The 22,016-nt window shown below is 45.9% G+C and overlaps 1 protein-coding gene across 1 annotated transcript in view; it reads left to right on the top strand.

Annotated features, from left to right (window-relative positions):
• The window catches only part of LOC140356779 (cadherin-12-like), a 91,642-nt gene extending 73,743 nt beyond the window's left edge, over positions 1-17,899 (top strand). Inside the window, exons 11-12 of the mRNA XM_072441976.1 lie at positions 13,611-13,862; positions 17,245-17,899. Of these exons, the coding sequence (XP_072298077.1) occupies positions 13,611-13,862; positions 17,245-17,861 (869 nt within the window). The 3' untranslated portion in view covers positions 17,862-17,899. The remainder of the gene's footprint in view (positions 1-13,610; positions 13,863-17,244) is intronic.
• The last annotated feature ends 4,117 nt before the right edge of the window (positions 17,900-22,016 follow it).

Here is a 22,016-nt window from a genome sequence, read left to right as displayed (position 1 = left end):
AAAGAAGGCGGTGAACAGTTTGCAAGTGGAATCAAAAAATAAATATTGTTTGATAGCATAAGTAGTCAGAAGAAGAAGAGGATAGTGCTCAAGCTGCCATACTTTCCCCAGCATAGTTACTCCTAGGGCAGCGTAGCTGAAGCTGTGGGTTTATCTTTCTGTTCCTAACTACTCTGACCATAAGCGATTTCGAAGAGGAACGTTTTAAGCCTGGACTTAAATGAAGAGACTGTGTCAGCATATTTAACATGGGTCGGGAGCTGATTCCATAACACAGGAGCTTGGTAGCTAAACGCTCTACCTCCTACAGTACTTTTAGAGACTCTTGGCACCACCAGAAGGCCAGCATTCTGAGAGCGAAGAGCTCTGTTTGGATGATATGGTTCTATAGCATCTTTGAGGTAGGATGGGGCCATGTCATTTATGGCTTTGTAGGTCAAGAGTAGAATTTTGAATTTGATTCTAGACTCGACGGGGAGCCAGTGAAGAGACTTCAGCACTGGCGTAATGTGCTCTCTTCTTTTTGTTCCTGTTAGTAATCTTGCTGCTGCATTTTGAACCAGTTGAAAGCTTTTTATGGAGCTTTTAGGACACGCTGCAAGCAGGGAGTTACAGTAGTCTAATCTAGTCGTTACAAATGCATGGATAAGTTTTTCAGCATCACTTTTAGGCAGGATTCTTCTGATTTTGGCGATGTTGCGCAAATGGAAATAGGCTGTTTTACAAGCTTGATTTATATGAGCTTTAAATGAGAGCTCCTGGTCAAATAAGACTCCAAGGTTTCTTACAGTAGAACTGGAGGCTACACTGACATTGTCCAGTGTGACTATCTGCTCAGATAGAGCGTCTCGTAGATGCTTAGGGCCAAGCACAATGACCTCGGTTTTTTCAGGGTTAAGAAGCAGGTAGTTTAGTGTCATCCAGGTTTTTATCTCCTTCACACAAGCACTAAGTCTGTCTACTTGATCGCTCTGATCAGGTTTCATTGATAAATACAGCTGAGTGTCATCTGCATAGCAGTGGAAGTTAATGCCATGCTTTCTAATAATGTTGCCTAATGGTAGCATATAAAGAGTAAACAGAATTGGACCGAGTACCGAACCCTGTGGCACACCGTAAATTACTTTAGAGCTTGGTGAGGAGCTCTGGTTTACATTAACAAATTGGAACCTATCAGATAGATAGGATTTAAACCAGCTGAGGGCTGTTCCTCCAACACCTACATCACATTCTAACCTCTGCAGTAGAATGTTGTGGTCGATGGTGTCAAACGCTGCGCTGAGGTCCAACAGAACCAGGATTGAGACCAGTCCATCGTCAGCGGCTAATAACAAATCATTTGTGACTTTAACTAGTGCAGTTTCAGTGCTGTGGTGGGCTCTGAACCCTGACTGGAAAACTTCAAATAAGTTATTGTCCTGCAGGTGGCGACAAAGCTGTTTTACTACAACTTTTTCAAGGATTTTAGAGACGAAGGGAAGATTTGAAATAGGTCTGTAGTTTACCAATAGGTCGGGATCTAGATTAGGCTTTTTCAGAAGAGGTTTAATGACTGCATGTTTGAAGGACTGTGGAACATAGCCACTTTGGAGTGAAGTATTTATTATATTAAGAATAGGGTCTATAATTAGGGGAAGAATGTCTTTGAGGAGTCTGCTTGGAATGGGGTCTAGGACACAAGATGAGCTTTTAGAGGACATAATGGCTGAAGTTATCTCTGCTTGATCAGCAGCTGTGAACCTTTCTAGGTTTACAGGTGGATTTATATGGGACGTTAGATTTACAGCTTGGGCTAGTTCAGGGCTAATAGCCGGGGTAATTTCATCTAATTTATCTCTGATTGTTGATGATGAGGATCATGTTGATGATATCGATGATGATGATGATGTTGTTGATGTTGATGATGATGATGATGTTGATGATGATGATGATGATGATGATGATGATGATGATGATGATGATGATGATGATGATGACGATGATGATGATCATGAGGATCATGTTGATGATTTTGATGATGATCATGTTGATGATGATGATGATGTTGATCTTAGTCCAATAAAACAGGACAGTCTCAAAAACATGGACATTGTGAGCCTTCTGGCAACAGTTTATCAACGATCAGCATTTCTTTGTGAATAATGAGCACTTTGACATGGCGTTATGAAAATATCACTTTATTTTTTTTCTCTCATTTTTCAAAATGCGATGGTGGAAAGCCGACCGCCTCGACAAGCCTATTTCCCCGCATGACCACCAGGAACCGAGCGCACCATCATTGATGGAGATTTTGAGCTTGAAGATAAATGCTGTGGTTAAATCTAGTTTTTATCACCTCAGGCTTTTATCTAAACTCAAATGGGTTTTTTATCTTTCAGCGACCTGGAGCGGGTGATCCGTGCTTTTATCACGTCTGGACTACTGTAATGCACTGTACACTGGGATCAGCCAAGCTAACAAGCTAACCTGTCACGCTTACAGTTAGTTCAGAACCTATTTCATCCTCACTGCACTGGCTCCTCATTCATTTTAGAGTTTGTTAAAATGTCATTGTTTGTTCTTGAAGTGCTTTAGGGAAGGGCCCCCGGGCCCCCGCATACATTTCAGACCTCATTGTTCCCTACACTCCTGCGCTCGCTAAGGTCTGAGGGCCTTTCCTGTAGTCGGCCCCAAACTTTGGAATGCTCTTCCTGCACATAAAGACTGCAACTTCAGTTCATGCTTTTAAGTCTTGTTTAAAAATGCACCTTTATTCACTAACATTATAATGTTGTATAATTTTTAGATATTTTATCTGTGCTAGTTTTGTACTCTGTGCAGCACTTTGGAGACTTTGTGTGGGTAAAATGTGCTATACAAATATAGTTATAAGATAAGATAAGATAAGATAATCCTTTATTGTCCCACATTCGGAAATTTCATTGGTGCAACGCAGTAGATACAGAGGAAAAGAACAGATCACTTATAGGAAGTCTGAAAAACACTTTCAGTAGAAGATCTTCTATAAATAAAAACTCCCATAGACAAATAAATAAATACATAAATACCATTGCATGTGATCACGACAGTAATTGCACATGAATATGTGACTGACCGTGGCTAAACCAGTTACATGTCTACCCGGAGACATTTTGAGTTATTCTGAAAGTGTGAATTCAAAGCTTTCCAATGATGTCTCACTCATGTAGATCTGATCATATTTGAGTAAGTTGTGGTCATTTGAATGTAAACAACTCTCAAACCCATTCACTGAGAAAACGGGGCTCAAAGTTTCTCACCGGAGTGAGCCCAGAGTCACAGGGGGGCGGGGCTCATTTGCATCTCATTGAGATAAGCCCTCCCCCCTGTCACACTGACACCACCTCCCCCTACAGCTGTCACTCAAGACTCAAGAGGAGTGTTGTTATTGATGGTAACTGGACTTGAATCAGAATTAGAAGTTACTGTATTAAAATGGAAATACTTGGATTACAAAAGGCCCTGAATAGAATCAAAGAATCAGAATGAGAATAGGGTTCATTGCATTTGTCGATAAACATAATTCACAGGTGATTCAGTGCAACACAAACAACAAAAGATAAGATAAGATAAGATAAGATAGCCTTTAATGTTACAACGCAGTAGATACAGGGGGAAAGGACAGTAACTTATAGGAAGTTTAAAAAACACTCTTAATAGAAGAACTCTTATAAACAGATGCCAGGGGCAGGTATACGAACTGCAACGGGTCCATGGCTTTGAGTATATGAGATATGAGATAATAGATATGATATGTACACCACCAGAGTCCAATTACATCAGAGATCACATCCTCATCCTCTTCTTCGTCTGTGCACTCTTCTGTGCTGTAACTCTCGGCTCTTGGCATCAAAGCTGTAAACAAATAACAGGACATTTAAGAAATGGCTAACTATTTCACATAAAACACTCATTAACTATTTATTTTTTTTAACACAATGTGAGAGTTTCAATATAAATACCTGAAGTGCTGATAACTCTTAAGCTTTGGAAGCCGTCTGAAGAAGGGACTCAGATGCTTCTGCCAGTCCAAGTTCTTGACAAACACTTTGCCATCCACCGTTCCAACAAGCTGTGGGATATTGAGGTGAGACTCAGGAGAGCTGTTTTCCACGACCTGATGACAAGGGCGACAATGTAAAAAAATGAGAACAGAAGAAACATATCTTAAGCAGAGAGCAGCACTGAAGTTTTGCCAGGCTAATGTTTACACATTACAGTAGTCAAATCATATAAACTAACCTCAGCGATGTCTTCCAAAGTGTCAACCCTGGTCTTCATGTATGCTCGCTTGATAAGTCCAAAGCCGCAATCAGGGGAGAATTTGGTGTGGCCAGCAATGAGGAAGTGGATGTCCATTGTGTAGTGAAACTTGGCCCCGGCTGCAGAGGGTTGGACGGAAAGTGTATCTGTAGTAGACAGAGAGAGAGAGAGAAAGGAGATTAGATTGATACATATGACATTTGATTAATATGTCTCTATAATTGCTATTCTGCATTTGCACTATTATTAGTACCTGCTGTGCAAAGTCAAAGCTGTAATGCATCCTGATGTCTTTGCTTGCTGGCGGTGAGGGTCCGAAAGTACGCTGGTACAGCTAGCAGCCCGGTGTAAATGCTCTCTCTTTTTTCTCACACTTATTGTGCTTTATCTCCTATATTTTGTAAATATAGTTAGTATATTTTTTCTATTTTACTGTACGATAGGGACACGCGCTGGAATCATTTTTAATTCAACTGTTTTTGCCTTTTTTTCGGCTGGATTTGAGCGTTTTTTTCGGCTGGATTTGAGCGTTTTTCGTCGTGTTGTTGTGATGTGAGCCAGCTCCGAGCGAGCCCACCAGCCCCCCCCGCGCCCTCCGGCCGCCGCTAAAGTACGGCGTGTCGTCGCTACACGTTTATATACACGTTTATATGAAAGAGGAACTTCACGAACGATCAGGACACGCACTGGAATCGCTTTAAATTAACTTGTTTTGACTTTATTCGGCTGGATTGAGTGTTTTCGTCGTGTCGTGGCGATGTGTCTTGGCTCTGAGTCCCCCGGCTCCGGCCCCGCCCCCCGGCTCCGGCCCCGCCCCCCGGCCCCGCCCCCCGGCCGGCGCCGTACCGCGTTTACACAAAGGAGGAACTAATGAAACTGCGGAGAACAGTCGTCTTACCCGGAGATCGTCACGTTATCCCGGCGGACATCCTAAGGAAAACGCAACGAGGCAGACGGGCTGGACGTAAACTCCGAGAGAAGAGAGGAGGAAACAGGAAGTCGGTTCCCGCCGAAGTCATGGGTAACGTGAGGTCCCTTCAAAATAAAATGACGGAAATAGCGAGCCTCATGCGGTCCCAGAGGATTTATAGGGACAGCAGCGTCTTGATTTTCACAGAGACCTGGTTAACAGCAGAAATGCCAGACTCTATTGTAGGTTTGGACAATTTTCATCTGCTGCGGGCGGACAGAACGAAAGAATGCGGGAAGAAAAGAGGTGGAGGTCTGGCGGTGTATGTGAACACGAGCTGGTCCAAACCCGAACACTGCACAGTGAAGGAGCAGCTATGTAACAGGGATATTGAACTATTGGCTATTGGCATGAGGCCATATTATCTTCCCCGGGAGTTCTCACATGTGATTTTGATCGCAGTCTATGTAGCCCCGTCTGCCAATGCTGAAAATGCTTGTGAAGCACTGCTCTCCTGCACTTGTAGGCTGCAAACACAGCACCCACAGGCTCTCTTCCTCATCTCTGATGACTTTAACCACGCTTCTCCCTCTTCTGTTCTACCAACAGAAGAGGGATGTCACCTGCCCCACCAGGAACAATAGAACATTGGACTTGTTTTTTGCCAACACCAAGGAGGCTTATTCCTCTTCCCCCCTCCCTCCCCTGGGCAGCTCGGACCACAACCTTGTACATCTGAGGCCTGTGTATGAACCCATCGTGCGCAGGCAGCCTGTGGTGTCCCGTGAGGTGAGGATGTGGTCTGCTGAGAGCGAGGAGGCTCTGAAGGACTGCTTCAGCACCACTGTCTGGACTGAGCTTTATGACCCACATGGGGAGGACATCAACACCATCACAGAGTGCATCACGGACTACATCAACTTCTGTTTTGAGAACATTGTTCCCTCCCGGACGGTGCAGTGTTTTCCAAACAACAAGCCCTGGATTAACCGTGAACTGAAGGCTCTGCTGAAGGAGAAGAAGAGAGCCTTCAGGTCAGGGAACAAGGAGGAGCTGAGGACTGTGCAGAAGGAGCTGAGGAGGAAGATCAGGCAGGCTGAAGCCGGCTACAAGAGGAGGATGGAGGAGCAGCTGCAGCAGAAGAACATTCAGGGAGTGTGGAGGAGCCTGAAAACCATCTCGGGCTTCAAAATCCCCCCTGCCCAGACAGAGAGGGATCTACAGTGGGTGATTGATTTAAATGCTCACTTCTTGAGGTTTGATCGGTCACCCGCCCCTCCCCCTGCACAGCTGCATGCTCCCTCTTCCACAGCTGGACAATGCCCTGCATCTGTTCCTCTTCGCTTATCTGCCCCGGACCATCAGCTCCCCACTTCACCTCACCCATCCCCCCAGCACACAGTCCCCCTGCCAACCACTGACTGTCACAGCAGCTCAGGTGAGGAGTGAGCTGAAGAGGATTAAAGTGAGGAAGGCAGCAGGACCTGACGGCATCAGCCCCAGGCTCCTTAAGTCCTGCGCAGATGAACTGTGTGGAGTTATGGAGCATGTCTTCAACATGAGCCTGAAGCTGAGGGTGGTACCACAGGTCTGAAGACCTCCTGTCTGGTACCTGTGCCTAAGACACCGCGCGCCAAAGACCTCAACAGCTTCAGGCCAGTGGCTCTCACGTCCCACCTGATGAAGACACTGGAGCGGCTAGTCCTGGACCACCTCCGCTCCACCGTGAGCTCAGCCATGGACCCGCTGCAGTTTGCATATCGGCCTGACATCGGAGTGGAGGACGCCGTCATCTCCCTGCTGCACCGCGCTCTCTCTCACCTGGAGAAGCCTGGCAGCTCTGTGAGGATTCTGTTCTTCGATCTTTCCAGCGCCTTCAACACCATCCAGCCGCTGCTCCTGAGGGACAAGCTGGAGACGGCTGGTGTGGAGTTTGACCTGGCAGAGTGGATCCTGGACTACCTCACAGACCGACCCCAGTTTGTGAGAGCCCGGAACTGTGTGTCTGACACTCGGACCTGCAGTGTGAGGGCGCCCCAGGGCACTGTTCTCGCGCCCTTTCTCTTCACCCTTTACACTGCAGACTTCAGACATGACACGGACAGCTGTGTCCTGCAGAAGTTCTCTGATGACTCTGCCATCATCGGACTCATCACGGACATCGATGACGCGGAGTACAGAGGACTGGCGCAGGACTTTGTGGACTGGTGTCAGCGGAACCACCTCCTCATCAACGCGGGGAAGACCAAGGAGATGGTGGTGGATTTCCGCAGACGCCACCCCACTGCCCCCTCACCAGTGAACATCCAGGGACGGGACATTGAGAGAGTGACTCTGGGTGATCATCTGAACCACAAACTGGACTGGACTCATAACACAGACGCACTGTACAGGAAGAGCCAGAGTCGGCTCTACCTCCTGAGGAGACTCAGGTCTTTTGGAGTGACAGGGCCACTCCTGAAGACCTTCTACGACTCTGTGGTGGCATCAGCCCTCCTGTACGGTGTGGCCTGCTGGAGCAGCAGCATCACAGAGAGGGAGAGGAAGAGGCTGGACAGAGTCATCAAGAAGTCCAGCTCTGTCCTGGGCTGTGCTCTGGACTCGGTGCAGGAGGTGGGGGACAGGAGGGTCCTGGCTAGATTCACATCTATGCTGGACCATGAGTGTCACCCCCTGCAGGACACTCTGTCCCCTGCAGGACACTCTCTCCGCTCTGGAGAGCAGCTTCAGTGAGAGACTGATCCACCCTCGCTGTGTGAAGGAAATGTTTCGCAGGTCTTTCCTTCCTGCTGCTTTCAGACTTTATAACAAACACTGTTAGTACTGAACACTCGCAAATACTGACCTAACCATGTGCAATTCTGTCATATGTGCAATTGTTGTTGGAATTCATGTGCAATTAATGTGCTGTCTTGACACATATTCATGTGCAATTACTGTCGTGATCACATGCAATGGTATTTATGTATTTATTTATTTGTCTATGGGAGTTTTTTATTTATTTATAGGAGATCTTCTACTGAGAGTGTTTTTCGGACTTCCTATGGGTGATCTGTTCTTCTGTATCTACCTCTGTATCTACCTGCGTTGCACCAATGAAATTTCCCCATGTGGGACAATAAAGGAATATCTTATCTTATATCTTATCTTAAAGACAGCACATTAGATTCTGTTGTAGAGATCTGTGCGTGGCCTGCAGCTTCTGATGTGTGGGAGAAGCTGTTTCCACAGTGATCTGAAGCTTGATTTACAAACTGCAGGCTCACCTTAAAAACAGATGTTGCTTATGGTTAATTATACTCTAATCATTAAAACATGAAAATCACCAAAATAATGTTTTACACTTACCACGCTCCTTAGCAGACTTCACGTAGAGACAGGTCGTGTCAGTCAGGGTGTCTTTGCCAATTCTGAAAAGGGGGATAAAAGGATTAGGGTTAACAGTAATATGGGAATAACACGCTTCACAGATAACAGTTCACATTGTGACGTTAACGGTGTATTTAAGTAGCAAAACGCGGAGATATTGGGACATCTGCCCTCGGCTAGCGGGGCTAGCTAGCTCACTTGAGATAACACGGCTCGTAAAAGCAAAACACTTGCAGAACGGCACACCAAAACATAAACATACACTTGAGTTTAAAACCGGCGCACATTAAAGTGATTAAAAGCGGGTGTTTTAGTCGCAAAGCTTACCTGGTTCAGCCGTCCTGTTGTCTCTCCCAACACCGTGCACAGAGAGACACAGGAAGCTGATAATGGCCAGGCAAGCGCGTGATTGGTTCGAGTGACGCAGTGCGTGCGTGACGTGCGACGTACGTAAGCCACGTGACCAGAAGTGGTATCGGGAGTTGTAGTTTTTTTCTCTTCCCTCGCCGAAAAATAACCCATAACATAGCAAAGTTTAGCTTACAACTTAGCTCCGAATAGCTGCGTTTAGCTCCGGGCTGCGGGGCTAACAGCCGGTTTAGCACCATAAAACAGACACAAAGCACGACCCACACAACCCACGGGCCAACCCACGCCGAAAAATAACCCGATAACATGGTGATAACAGCAAGTAGTCACATTAAGCCCGTATTGCAGAGTGCACTGAAGCAACATGTTAGCTTAGCATTAGCTCCACCGGAGCAGACAAGTAAGATTCTAAAGTGATCACGAGACTGCCTTAAAACACAGCGTTAAAGCAATAATTTAGTAGTAAAGTAAAAGTGTACCTGAGTAAACAGTTCCGTTGCAATGTAGTCCAGGAAATGTAAGCTCTGAAGACTGTGCTCTGCAGACGGTCTGGAGTAATGAGAGAAAACACGGAGCAGAGCACGCAGCTGTAGCCATGCGGATCACAGCTGATTGGTGGAAAATGTAAACAACACGTTGGCTAGAAAAAGGTGACGCCCCCCAGGAGAGCAGGAAAAAGACCCCAAAACTCCACATTTTTAACAGCTTAATGTATACGTTTAAGACAACCAATAGTGTTATCTGAAGCACACAGGGGCTTATTCATAACTTCAACTAGCACATTCTGCAAAAAAATGAAAATCACACATTTGGGGGAAAAAAAGTAAAATGCTGTTTTTCTCAGTTTCACCGAGGCCAACATGGTCCGACAATTGCGGCGGTGGGGCACATATGTGTCACGACGGCACATAGATTGCACATGAAATGTGCAATCTATGTTCCATAGATTATCAAGTTTAATAGTGTAAATTATTACTGGTGCAGCGGTAACAACCTGGAGCTCAACGCGCAGAAGACCGTGGAGCTGATCGTGGACTTCAGGAAAGTCACAGCCCCCAGCCCACTATCTCTGCACCACCATCACCAGGACCTCAAGTGGGAGGAGCCAAGCTGCCAGCGGAGATGATGGTGCAGTTCTACACGGCCATCATTGAGTCCATCCTCACCTCCTCCATCACCTCCTCCATCACCTCCTCCATCACCTCCTCCATCACCTCCTCCATCACCTCCTCCATCACCTCCTCCATCACTGTGTACTATGCTGGAGCCACAGCCAGGGACAAACAGAGACTACAGCGCCCTCTGCTGGGAAGGTGATCAGCTGCAGACTTCCATCTCTGCAGGACCTGGACGTCTCCTCTGCCATTCTCGACTCATGAACTCTTCCTAAACACTGTCACTTTAACCATAATTTAAATACTCCCTGCCCTGTTCACTTTCTGCACTACATATGTAAATTCTACTGTAAATGTTGTGTATATAGTAAGCCTATTTTTATTTTTTATCTTAGATCAGATTTTTCTTTTTGACTTATATAGGTTGTTTTATCATTGTTTTATTGTTTCATGTTGCACTGAATCACCAGGACAAGTTCCTATGTCTGTGAATTCTGTTCATTAAGATAAGATAAGATTTAGAAGACTTTAATGTCACACAAGGGGAAATTTCTTTGTTACAACTCAATAGATACAGGGGGAAAGGACAGATTATAGGAAGTTTTAAAAACACACTCTTAATAGAACTCTTATGAACAAACCTTTTCTGATTCCTTTACGTCGGATACCATTTGGACGTCAAGCGCCACTCTCATTTCTGCTCTCAGTGCTACCATTTCATGCATCATAAGGGCAAATTGATGTAAGGTGATCTTCCCTTCTTCTTCTGACAAGACCGAGCTTGAAGGCCCTACTTCAGGGATGGAGCTTTGTCTTTTGGCAGATTACTGGCTGTTAGCTATTTTAGCCTCATTAGCTTGTGAGGTGGACTGTTTTCAACCGGCGCCGCGGACCGTTAGCTTTGTTTGTTTTGTTCCTGTAGCGTTAACAGTCTTGAGTTTTCCTTGTTTGCTCACCTTTTGCTCCTGGTTTTGCTGGATGTTTTGGGTAAAACGGTATGTTAGTAGTCTTGGAGTACCCTAACACTGACCCTGACCCTGACCCTGACCCTGACCCTGACCCTGACCCTGACCCTGACCCTAACCCTAACCCTAACCCTAACCTTAACCTTAACCCTAACCCTAACCCTGACCCTGACCTTAACCCTAACCCTAACCCTAGCCTTAACCCTAACCCTAACCCTGACCTTAACCCTAACCCTAACCCTAACCCTAACCCTAACCTTAACCCTAACCCTAACCCTAACCCTAACCTTAACCCGGCGCGGTCTAAAATGGCGCGGTCAAATAGCGCAGCAGTTTCAGGAGCCGCGGCACAAAATAACATGGCAGTTTCGGCCACGCCCCGCGGCTCTATAGACACTCCCTTTAAATAATGGGAGAAATTCTGCCTAATATCGGTTATTGGCCCAGAATATCGCCCAAAAATGTCCATATTGGTGCACTACTAGTTATAATTTTTCTCCAAAATAGTTGCAAATACATTTTAAAGGATAAGTCTTTCTAAAGATGAAAGAGGGTTGTCATTTAATTTGAATCCAGGCATTGGACCAATTTAAAATGCATCACATTGGTTATAGACATTCCTGGGTTGGTCAGAGATTATCATCTGTGTAGAAGGCAATTTTATGTTCCATCCCATCAATCAAAACATGAATTGTTTTGATTGTCTAATATATTCGGGCAGTGGTTCCAAGTACAAAGTAAACAAGAAGGGGGACCAAGCACAGCCTTGTATCACCCCTCTTTCCAGAGTCAGAGGGTCTGTCAGGTGACCGTTGATTTTAATTCTTGATGTTGGACCATCGTAAAGAGCCCCTACATTTTTTTATAACACATAATTTATTTGAAATTTGCTTAACACTTGAAATAAATATGGCCAGGTAACAGAATTAAAATCTCATCGTCTAAACTAATTAGTCATCAAGAAGTCCAGCTCCGTCCTGGCCTGTGCTCTGGACTCGGTGCAGGAGGTGGGGGACAGAAGGGTCCTGGCTAAACTCACAGGGTTAGGGTCTATGCTGGACCATGAGTGTCGCCCCCTGCAGGACACTCTCTCCCCTGCAGGACACTCTGTCCCCTCTGGAGAGCAGCTTCAGTGACTGATCCACCCGTGTGAAGGAGACGTTTCACAGTCTGTCCTTCTGCTGCTGTCACACTCTACAACAAACACTGTCATACCCATGTGCAATACTGTCATACCATGTGCAATACTGTCATACCCATGTGCAATACTGTCATACCCATGTGCAATACTGTCATACCCATGTGCAATACTGTCATAGCCTTGTGCAATACTGTCATACCCATGTGCAATACTATCATACCCATGTGCAATACTGTCATACCCATGTGCAATACTGTCATACCCATGTGCAATACTGTCATACCCATGTGCAATACTGTCATACCCATGTGCAATATTGTCATACCCATGTGCAATACAACCATACCCATGTGCAATACTGTCATACCCATGTGCAATACTGTCATACCCATGTGCAATACTGACATACCCATGTGCAATACTGTCATACCCATGTGCAATACTGACATACCCATGTGCAATACTGTCATACCCATGTGCAATACTGACATACCCATGTGCAATACTGTCATACCCATGTGCAATACTGTCATACCCATGTGCAATACTGACATACCCATGTGCAATACTGTCATACCCATGTGCAATACTGTCATACCCATGTGCAATAAGTTTTCTATCAAGTTTTTTTTTTTTTTTTAAGTTATCTGTTTTTTATTATTTACTTCTGTAATCTGTGTTGCAACACTGGAATTTCCCCATTGTGGGACAGATAAAGATTATCTTAATTATTACAGCTTCATTCTGCGCTTTGTGTAAGTGATTCATTATGTGTAGGGTACGCTGCCTTTGTTGTCTTTTAATAAATCCTGTCTGATCTTTGTGGATTCAGTTTGGGAGTATTTGTTCCATTCTTTTGGACATAATTGTGGTGTATCTACGATAGTCCTCATTCAAAAGGATATGGGTTAGATGATGGCCTCTTTCAACTCGCAGGGATCTGAGCCAGTTACAAGTTGATACAAGCAAAGGAATAAGTGTGTCTTTTAGAGCTTTACATTGCTCTGAAGTGAACCCATCACTCCCGGATATTTATTGTCTTTTAGTCTTCTTATTGCTTTATGATTTTCAGTAGTTGTTATTTCAGCTCCTATTTTTTAGTTTTGCTCTTCAGTCATGGCAGGTAAATTTAGAGTCTCCAGAAAAGATTGAATTTCTTCTTCTTGATGACAGGTCGTCATACGAGATTGTTGCGACTTTTGCGAACACATTCTGATAAGGACCAGTACGTAACGTTTTGCCAAAAATGTTTAATTAAGTTTAAATTAAGGTAAAACAGGTTCATATAAGTATAACAGAACCAAAGTAAAGGAAATGTCACTCAAAATATATCAAGTCAGGTTGCACGAGGGATAATCAGATAAAGTATTGGTGCTTTGATATGACATACTCAGGATGACTTATGGTAAAAATGTAGCGCTCAAACAACGGAACTTAATTCAAGCCAACTCTCTCCTCAGATAACTCAGCAGGGATCGTTACACGGCACTCCAACTTCCTCAGACACCTAGAGGAGAAGTACTTGCTGGCGGTGGTGGTGGAGGACAGCGGGTACCCAGTCCAGAGCAGCACCTCCACCCTCAGCATCCGTGTGTGCTCCTGCGGGACAGCGGGGGCACTCCTCACCTGCTCTGCCCAATCTGAGGTGCTCTTTGTGGGGCTAAACACTGGGGCACTCATGGGTATCCTGCTCTGTGTGGCTCTGCTCATTGGTAAGACATTATCATGTGTACTATGTGCAATAGATACAGTATATGAATAACTTGTTACACTTTTAAACTGTTCATCTTCAAGGGAAGTTACTCAGACACAATATGTTACTAAATACAAATTAAGAAGTTTTTATAACTCATAATAAGTCAAAACTATTCACTTCAAAAGTTTGAAGAAGAACATTATAGAAAAACGTTGCGATTACAACTTAGAACGCTCTCATTAAAAGGACAATTTGTGGTTAAAATATAGACTTCCGATTATGACGTCGGACAAAAGACACTCGCTCCACTGCTGGTGATAAAAATCATCATTTCACCCACATAATCTCAAAAAACGAGGAGCAAGCGATGAGTAAAAACGAAAGTTACGGATGTAACTAAGGTTCTATGAATCCTGGATGACCTCCAGAGGCGGTGCCTAAAGCACTGAATGATCATCTTTTGCGCAGGTCGAGAAACTAATGACAACAAAGTCACCTGTGAGCTCCCTGTGACCTCCCTGTGACCTCTCTGTGACCTCTCTGTGACCTCTCTGTGAAGCTATATAGTCACGTGACACCGAGAGCCCAGTCCCTTTTCTTCTCGCAAGCAACGCTGATTCCAAGGGACTGATCGCTCTTGCGGTCAAATATCAACAATGTCCCAAGGGATCCCATAGGACAATACAAAATGTGAGACAAAACACGGCTACTTTACAACGAGGAAGGGTGCAGTCTCAGGATCCTCTCTAGTGGATTGGGGACCGCCACATTGATTCTATAGAATCGGGCAAATGTAGATGGTGAAGTCCAGGAGGCCGCTGCGCTATGGCATCCAGGGGCCCTCTGCTCATGGCCCCCAGGAGGTGGACAGGCTTCTGGTAGAGCGGAATTTCACATCATCTGGAGGCTGGCGCTTCTGAGAAACATAAGCCTGCTCAATGGCCTCGACCGCCCATCGGGCAAGGCGCTGTTTAGAAAGCGCTTGACCTTTTCTTGGACCATCATAGCACACAAAGAGGCAATCTGACTTCCGAACAGGTGTCGTGGCTCGTATGTACACCTCCAGGGCCCGGACCGGGCAGAGTGTGTTACCAGGGGCCCCAGTGTTGAACCGTGCAAGTTGGAGGGGCTGAGTACGACTTGAAGAAAACACCTTAGGAAGGAAAGAGGCATCTGGCCAAAAAGTGACCCCAGAGTCCTCAGCATTCCACCTGCAGCAGGACTCACAAACAGACAAGGCCTGTAGTTCACCGACCCGCCATTTAAGATCTACCTGATCCAACGGTTCAAATGGGGGGGTTTGTAGTGCGTCCAACACCAGGGACAAATCCCAAGACGGGGCCACACGGCGTCTAGGAGGGTGAAGCCGCCACGCCCCCTTCAAGAAAAGTGAAATGTTCCTGTCACTTCCCACTGAGGCACCATCATCACGGTCATGCCAGCATGATATTGCAGCCACATAAACCTTGAGGGTCGATGGAGACCGTCCCAGTTTCAGGAGTTCCTGCAAGAACTCCAGAATGGTGGAAACCTGGCAGTGTACTGGATCCAGACCCCGCCTCTGGCACCAACCATTAAAAAGCTTCCATCTATTCGCGTACAACTGGGGTGTATATGGAGCCCGTGCACTGGAGATTGTGTGTTCTATCTACTCACCATACTCTGAGAAGGCCGTGTCGGACCCAGGGCAGTGGACACTGACGGGATAGAAAATCCGCCACCACATTCCGTGGACCGGGAATGTAGGACGCTCTCAAACTGAGAAAGTGGGGAGCAGCCCACACAAGGAGCTGTTGAGTCAAGTCCATCAGTCTCACCGACCCGGTGCCCCCAAGTGGTTGATGTGATGAACCACCGTGGTGTTGTCGGAGCGAACCATGACATGTCTGCCGCGCAGAACTGGAAGGAAGTAGTCCAACGCCAGGCGCACTGCCATCAGCTCTAGCCCGTTTATGTGCTCTCTGCTGACTGGTGGAGACCGCATTCCTTGAGCCATGCGCCTTTGCCATGTCGCACCCCATCCTGTGAAAGACGCATCGGTGTGCACCATCTCCCTCCGAGACGGAAGGGAGCCTAAAGGAACACCCTGATCCATCGAGGACCTGCAGGTGGAGTCAGTGCACCCCCTGCAGGTGGAGTCAGGCAGGTTGAGCTGGGAGAGCTTGTCCTGGAGCAGAGCAGGAGGTGGTGTTGATGCAGAGCTCAAGTCCACAAACAGGATCCTGACGTAGGTTCCCGGGGAGTCCAGATGCTGCAGGAGCCAGGTTGATAGCGTCGTTCACAGACCTGTTGGTTCTGTAGGCGAACTGCAGGGGTCCAGCAGGGGGTCCAGCAGGGGGTCCAGCAGGGGGTCCAGCAGGGGGTCCAGCAGGAGGTCCAGAAGGGGGTCCAGAAGGGGGTCCAGAAGGGGGTCCAGCAGAGGGTAGGTGAGGGACATGAGGAGGGGGAGGACCAGGAGCTCAAATGACTTCATGACTACAAATGTCAGCGACACATGTCTGTGGTCATTAAGTCCAGTGATCCGGGGCCAAGTGGATAATCTGGTCACATGTTTAGTATGTAGGGTGGGTTGATCAACAAAAACATATTTTTGGGAATTTCCCAAGAACAATATTTAAATAAACAATGTTATGTCGGCCCAAAGGAAATATGTCTTTAAATGTACTAGTTAAGGGTTAATTATCAGACAATTGTGAAATGTCTGTAAAATGAATCAATAAAAGTGGTCAGAACAGCGGTCGTTCTGTTAATGCTCCCTGCTCTAGTCCTGTTAAAGTTCGCAGGTCAAATGCAGGTTGCTTACATCTGTGCGTTATTTAAGGCACAAAAGCTCTCTTAATTGGACTGTATTAATACTATAATGTTAAACATGCGTTATTTTTGCCTATGAGGGTTGTTTTATTAGGATTAGGAAGCTCTCAGCAGTCAACTTGTCAATGCTATCGCTCTGCTAAGAGGCAAAAAAAGCCCAATGTTTTGTAGGCTATTAAGGCTTCAATTGCGTTTGGTATTATCAACTGATTTTCAAACCATTGCAAATGAGAATTGCTTGGTTGACAAAATTCCTGATGAGAAATGTTGATATAAAAAAGCAATTACACATGGAATTAGGCCATTCTAAATGAATCATGTTCTAAATAGCTTAATAATCATTCAGCAGGTCAAATATAAATGCTTAAAAATATTGTTTTAAAAGGTAAACCTCAAAGGGGGTATTTAAGGTTTCAGAGATCTGAAAAGCTGGCGTGCACCAGAGCTGAACATTTTGAGAACCACTGGACTAAATGACTACAGCCCTAGACCTAGAAGTTTGCTTTATTTGAGTTCACTGTTTCCTTTAGTGTGTTGGTGTCCAAAGTGTATTTCCCTGTATAACTTCATTTGTATGTGTCTTACAGTAGTGTCTGTCCTGTACATGGCTCAGCGGCAGCACAAGGAGAAGGAGGCGCTCATGGCGTCTAAAGAGGACCTTCGTGACAATGTCATCCACTACAACGACGAAGGTGGGGGCGAGCGGGACACATATGCCTATGACATGTGCACACTACGCACCGGCCAATCAAAGCGCACCAGCATCCAGAGCTCCGGCTCCGCCTCCAGGAAGGACCGCCCTTGCTACGGTGATGGAGTCTTGCGGCACCTGTCCTCCCATAAGAACAAAATGAACCGATCTCCTGACGTCCACCGGCAAACTGCTAGCGCCATCTTAGCAGCTCACGAAAGTTCCATTCTTCGGAGAGGAAATGCTGCCGATGGGGACAATACGGAGATAATCAGGAGTGTTATCGAGGAGAGACTGGGGGAAAGGAAAGACGTAGCGCCAGCATACGATTCACGGGCAACATACGCGTATGAGGGGGAGGGGTCAGAGGCGGGGTCGTTGAGTTCCATTGAAGAATCATGGGTAATGGAAGACATGGGGGATTTTAGCTCGCTCGGAGACTGGGGTCAACAATTCAAGACGCTAGCAAGCATTATGGACACACAGTTGACCACCACAACAGACGAGAGCTGAAAGGAACTGAGCTCTGGGACTTTACAGGAAAATATTAGATATAGACTACTTTTGTATACACTTTGCAAATGTTGAAACGAATATTGTTATTTTGCAAGTCGTAATATTGCAGTGTTTGTCTTATGATTCAGTATCGCAGGTTATTTAACACAGGCATGCGTGTGTTTGTGAAGGTAAAAACTACTTCGGCCAGTTGGCCCATAGTCCTCACTGTTATTGGATCCGCCTCTGTGGAGCAGACCCTTCGACAGATACATCTACAGAACAGCTTTAGTCTCAAGTGATCAGTTTGTTGACTTGACCATGAATTCTCTGAAGTCTCTTGAGTCTCGTGATGTTTCAGCTCTGTCTGCTCTCCCATGATACAATGAGCTGTGTTCACAAAAACAAAGAAAATTCCCTCGTTCTCACACAGAAAAATCCCTAAAAACATCTTCCTACTGTCCCATAAGCAAGCTCTGACCAGATACTATACAAATTTGAGTGGGTTTTAGTTAACAACACTAGATTCAAAATATTGAAAATGATTTCACCACCATAAAACAAAACTGTGTTAAATAGGCCCGAGCCGAAGGACGAGAATTTTCCCGGTGAGGGACTTAAAAATTGTATCCGGGGGTCTGAAAAATGCAAAAATTGGGTCGTAAACGAGGACAAATATGCGGAGAGTGGTATCAAAAAGACTCCATGAAAAAATATTGAAAAACGGCTCAGTAGCGCCACCTCAAAAATGGATTAAGGTGGGCCCAATGGGACCCTGATCCAAAAATATTTGCTGGAAAAATTATGACACTCACTCATACAGGAAGTCGGCCATATTGGATCAAACACAGCGCTGACAAAAGAGCACCTCGTCGTACATTTGGCATCTCCTTCTACAGTTTTCATTGAAAACACTTCAAATGTGTCCACAAGACACAAACCACGGTGTGGTGAGAGTGAATTTTAAACTAAATCTACCTTTCGAGTGTTTGTGAAGATTTCCAAGCTGAACGCAATGATTTGCAAATGTCGTGGCTAGCTAATAAAATGGCTCTCTAGCGCCATCTCCAAATTTGATCTATACAAATTCATAAAATACAATTTATTTGTTGTAGACAACTGAAAATATTTATAACAGGTTCATTTGTGGCCGGGCACAATGTGACAAAATCACGTGACTCCAGCTCAAGTTTTGATAGTAGAAAAAAATGGCAGAAAAAAAAGTTTCCGTTAGGCTGAGCAAAATAATATGTCTGTTTGCCGTAACCCGACCGACCCGGTTTGAAACTCGCCGACTGAAAAAAAAATATCAGCTTCTGTTGAAAAAACGTCAAAATCTTTTATTTTTCTATGATTTCACCGACTCACCGACCGGACTTTCCTGAATCACCGTGTCGAATATTTTTATCACGTTGGTAAACCTATCTCATCCCAAAGGACTGATAACGCACTGTGCAACACATGTGCGTCTTCATATTCAGTCCTCCACATGCGTCTGTAATAAAACAGAACGCGCATAAGCTTCATTATGTTGCTTTTTACAAATTAGTTTGCCTCTGTCGGCGCCACTGAACTCTCCATAGTACATGTCATGCTCTATCACGGTGTGAAATTTGACTTACGCAATGCATTCTGGGATTGAAACACGCCCAGCAGCGTCATCACAACAAATATGGCGGCGCCCGTGTCCCCCGCATGTTCCCCCCGCTCGCCTTCGCTACCAAAATGAAGGATAGTGGCGTACAAAAGGTCCATTGAAATATCTTAAAATCGTGAGATTTAGTCTCCTGATCGGGTTGATAGAGACGTTTTCCGTCATTGACTGTTGAAGCCTGACCCCTGGTGGTCCCTCCGACTCAAAAAATGGCAAAATTTTGATCTTTTTTTTGCCTTCAAAGTAAAAAGAATAAGAATTTGCCTACCGACCGACCCACTTGAAAAATGTTGACTCAGGTTACAGCAAACAGACAATTTATTTGAGGTAGCCTTATTTATAATTTTTTTCTCCCAAAAACTACCCCAATATTGAACATTAACGAAAACTCTTTGTGACAGGATTTGTGGCTAAAAAAGTTTTTTCACCGCAAGTCGCAAAATAAAGTCGCAAAATAACTCGCTTGCGCCATCTGCATTGACAGGCCTTTTTCACTGTAGACTTATGAAACTTGGTACAAACATACCTCATGTCAGGTAAAAGTAAAGAATTATATATGACCCCGCCCTAAACCGCACAGGGAGTTCAGCCATTTTTTCCACCTTGGATTTTCAGTCAAAAAACTTGAAAATGTTTCGCAATGAACTACTCCCATGTGTAATTAGAGGTAATTCTTTTGATTTTGATACAATTCCAAATGTGGCTCGTTAACAAAAATGATTATTTATAAGTTAAAACTTGCATATCTCTGGCATGAGATGTCCTGTTTCATGCCACAAATATAAGTTTTGTGCCAAATGGTGAGCTGAACCCAAGGATGTAAACCAGAGGTGGGCAATTCTTTTCCTCCGAGGGCCATATTTGAATCCAGGCCTGTAGCGGAGGCCGGCTCGCCATCATTGGTGTGAAAAAAAAAAAATCCTACAAATTAAATATCAAATAAAATATAACTTTTCTGTCAAATATAGGCTATTGAATCTATTATTTAATTGATTGCACGTCTTATGTATTAAGGATACACGTGCAGACAGAAGCCTGAGGGCAAAAAAGGAAAAATATTATTATTATTATTTTTTTTTAAATATTACTTGGAAAAGCTTGGCGGGCCGGATTGAAAGGGCCTCTGGGCCAGATCCGGCCCGCGGGCCGTAGCTTGCCCACCCCTGATGTAAAATATCCATCCATCCATCTTCTTCCGCTTTATCCGGGGGCGGGTCGCGGGGGCAGCAGTCTGAGCAGAGACTTCCTTCTCCCCAGACACTTCCTCTAACTCCTCCGGGGGGATCCCGAGGCGTTCCCAGGCCAGCCGAGAGACATAGTCTCTCCAGCGTGTCCTGGGTCTTCCCCGGGGCCTCTTCCCGGTGGGACATGCCTGAAACACCTCCCGAGGGAGGCGCCCAGGAGGCATCTGGAGTAGATGCCCGAGCCACCTCAGCTGGAGGAGCAGCGGCTCTACTCCGAGCTCCCCCCGTGTGGCCGAGCTCCTCACCTTATCTCTAAGGGAGCGCCCAGCCACACGGCGGAGGAAACTCATTTCGACCGCTTGTATCCGCGATCTTGTTCTTTCGGTCACTACCCAAAGCTCATGACCATAGGTGAGGTCAGAACGTAGACCGACCGGTAAATAGAGAGCTTTGCCTTTCGGCTCAGCTCCCTCTTTACCACAACGGTCCGATACAGCGACTGCATCACTGCAGCCGCTGCACCGATCCGCCTGCCGATCTCACGCTCCATCCTTCCCTCACTCATGAACAAGACCCCAAGATACTTGAACTCCTCCACTTGGGGCAAGGACCCCCCACCCACCTGAAGAGGGCAAGCCACCTTTTTCCGGTCGAGAACCATGACCTCGGAATTGGAGGTGCTGATTCTCATCCCAGACGCTTCACACTCGGCTCAAACCGTCCCAGTGCATGTTGCAGGTCCGGGTTTGATGGAGCCATCAGGACAACATCGTCTGCAAACAGCAGAGATGAGATCCTGTGGTCCCCAAACCGGACACCCTCCGACCCCTGACCGACCCTCCGACCCCTGACTGCGCTTAGAAATTCTGTCCATAAAAACTATGAACAGAACCGGTGACAAAGCGCAGCCCTGAGGAGTCCCTCATGCACTGGGAACAGGTCTGACTTACTGCAGTGAACACAGCTCCTGCTCCGGTCATACAGCGACCGGACAGCCCTGAGCAAAGGGCCCCGGACCCCGTACTCCCGGAGCACCTCCCAAAGGACACCCCGAGGGACACGGTCGAAGCACATGTGGACTGGTTGGGCAAACTCCCATGAACCCTCGAGCACCCGAGTCTAGAGCTGGTCCAGTGTTCCACGACCAGGACCTAAACCTGCTCCTCCTGAATCCGAGGTTCGACTATCGGTCGGATTCTCCTCCAGGACCTGGAATAGACCTTATGGGAGGCTGAGGAGTGTGATCCCTCTGTAGTTGGAACACACCCTCCGGTCCCCCTATATAGCTATATTTTAGAAAGGCTATCCAGTGCCCCTTCGACAAAACCAATGATA

This window comes from Eucyclogobius newberryi, unplaced genomic scaffold (assembly GCF_026437365.1).
Source record: "Eucyclogobius newberryi isolate DKJ021-1_F unplaced genomic scaffold, fEucNew1.0.hap1 SCAF_12, whole genome shotgun sequence".
Taxonomy (NCBI): Eukaryota; Metazoa; Chordata; class Actinopteri; order Gobiiformes; family Gobiidae; genus Eucyclogobius; species Eucyclogobius newberryi.
This window is presented reverse-complemented; position numbering and strand designations above follow the sequence as displayed.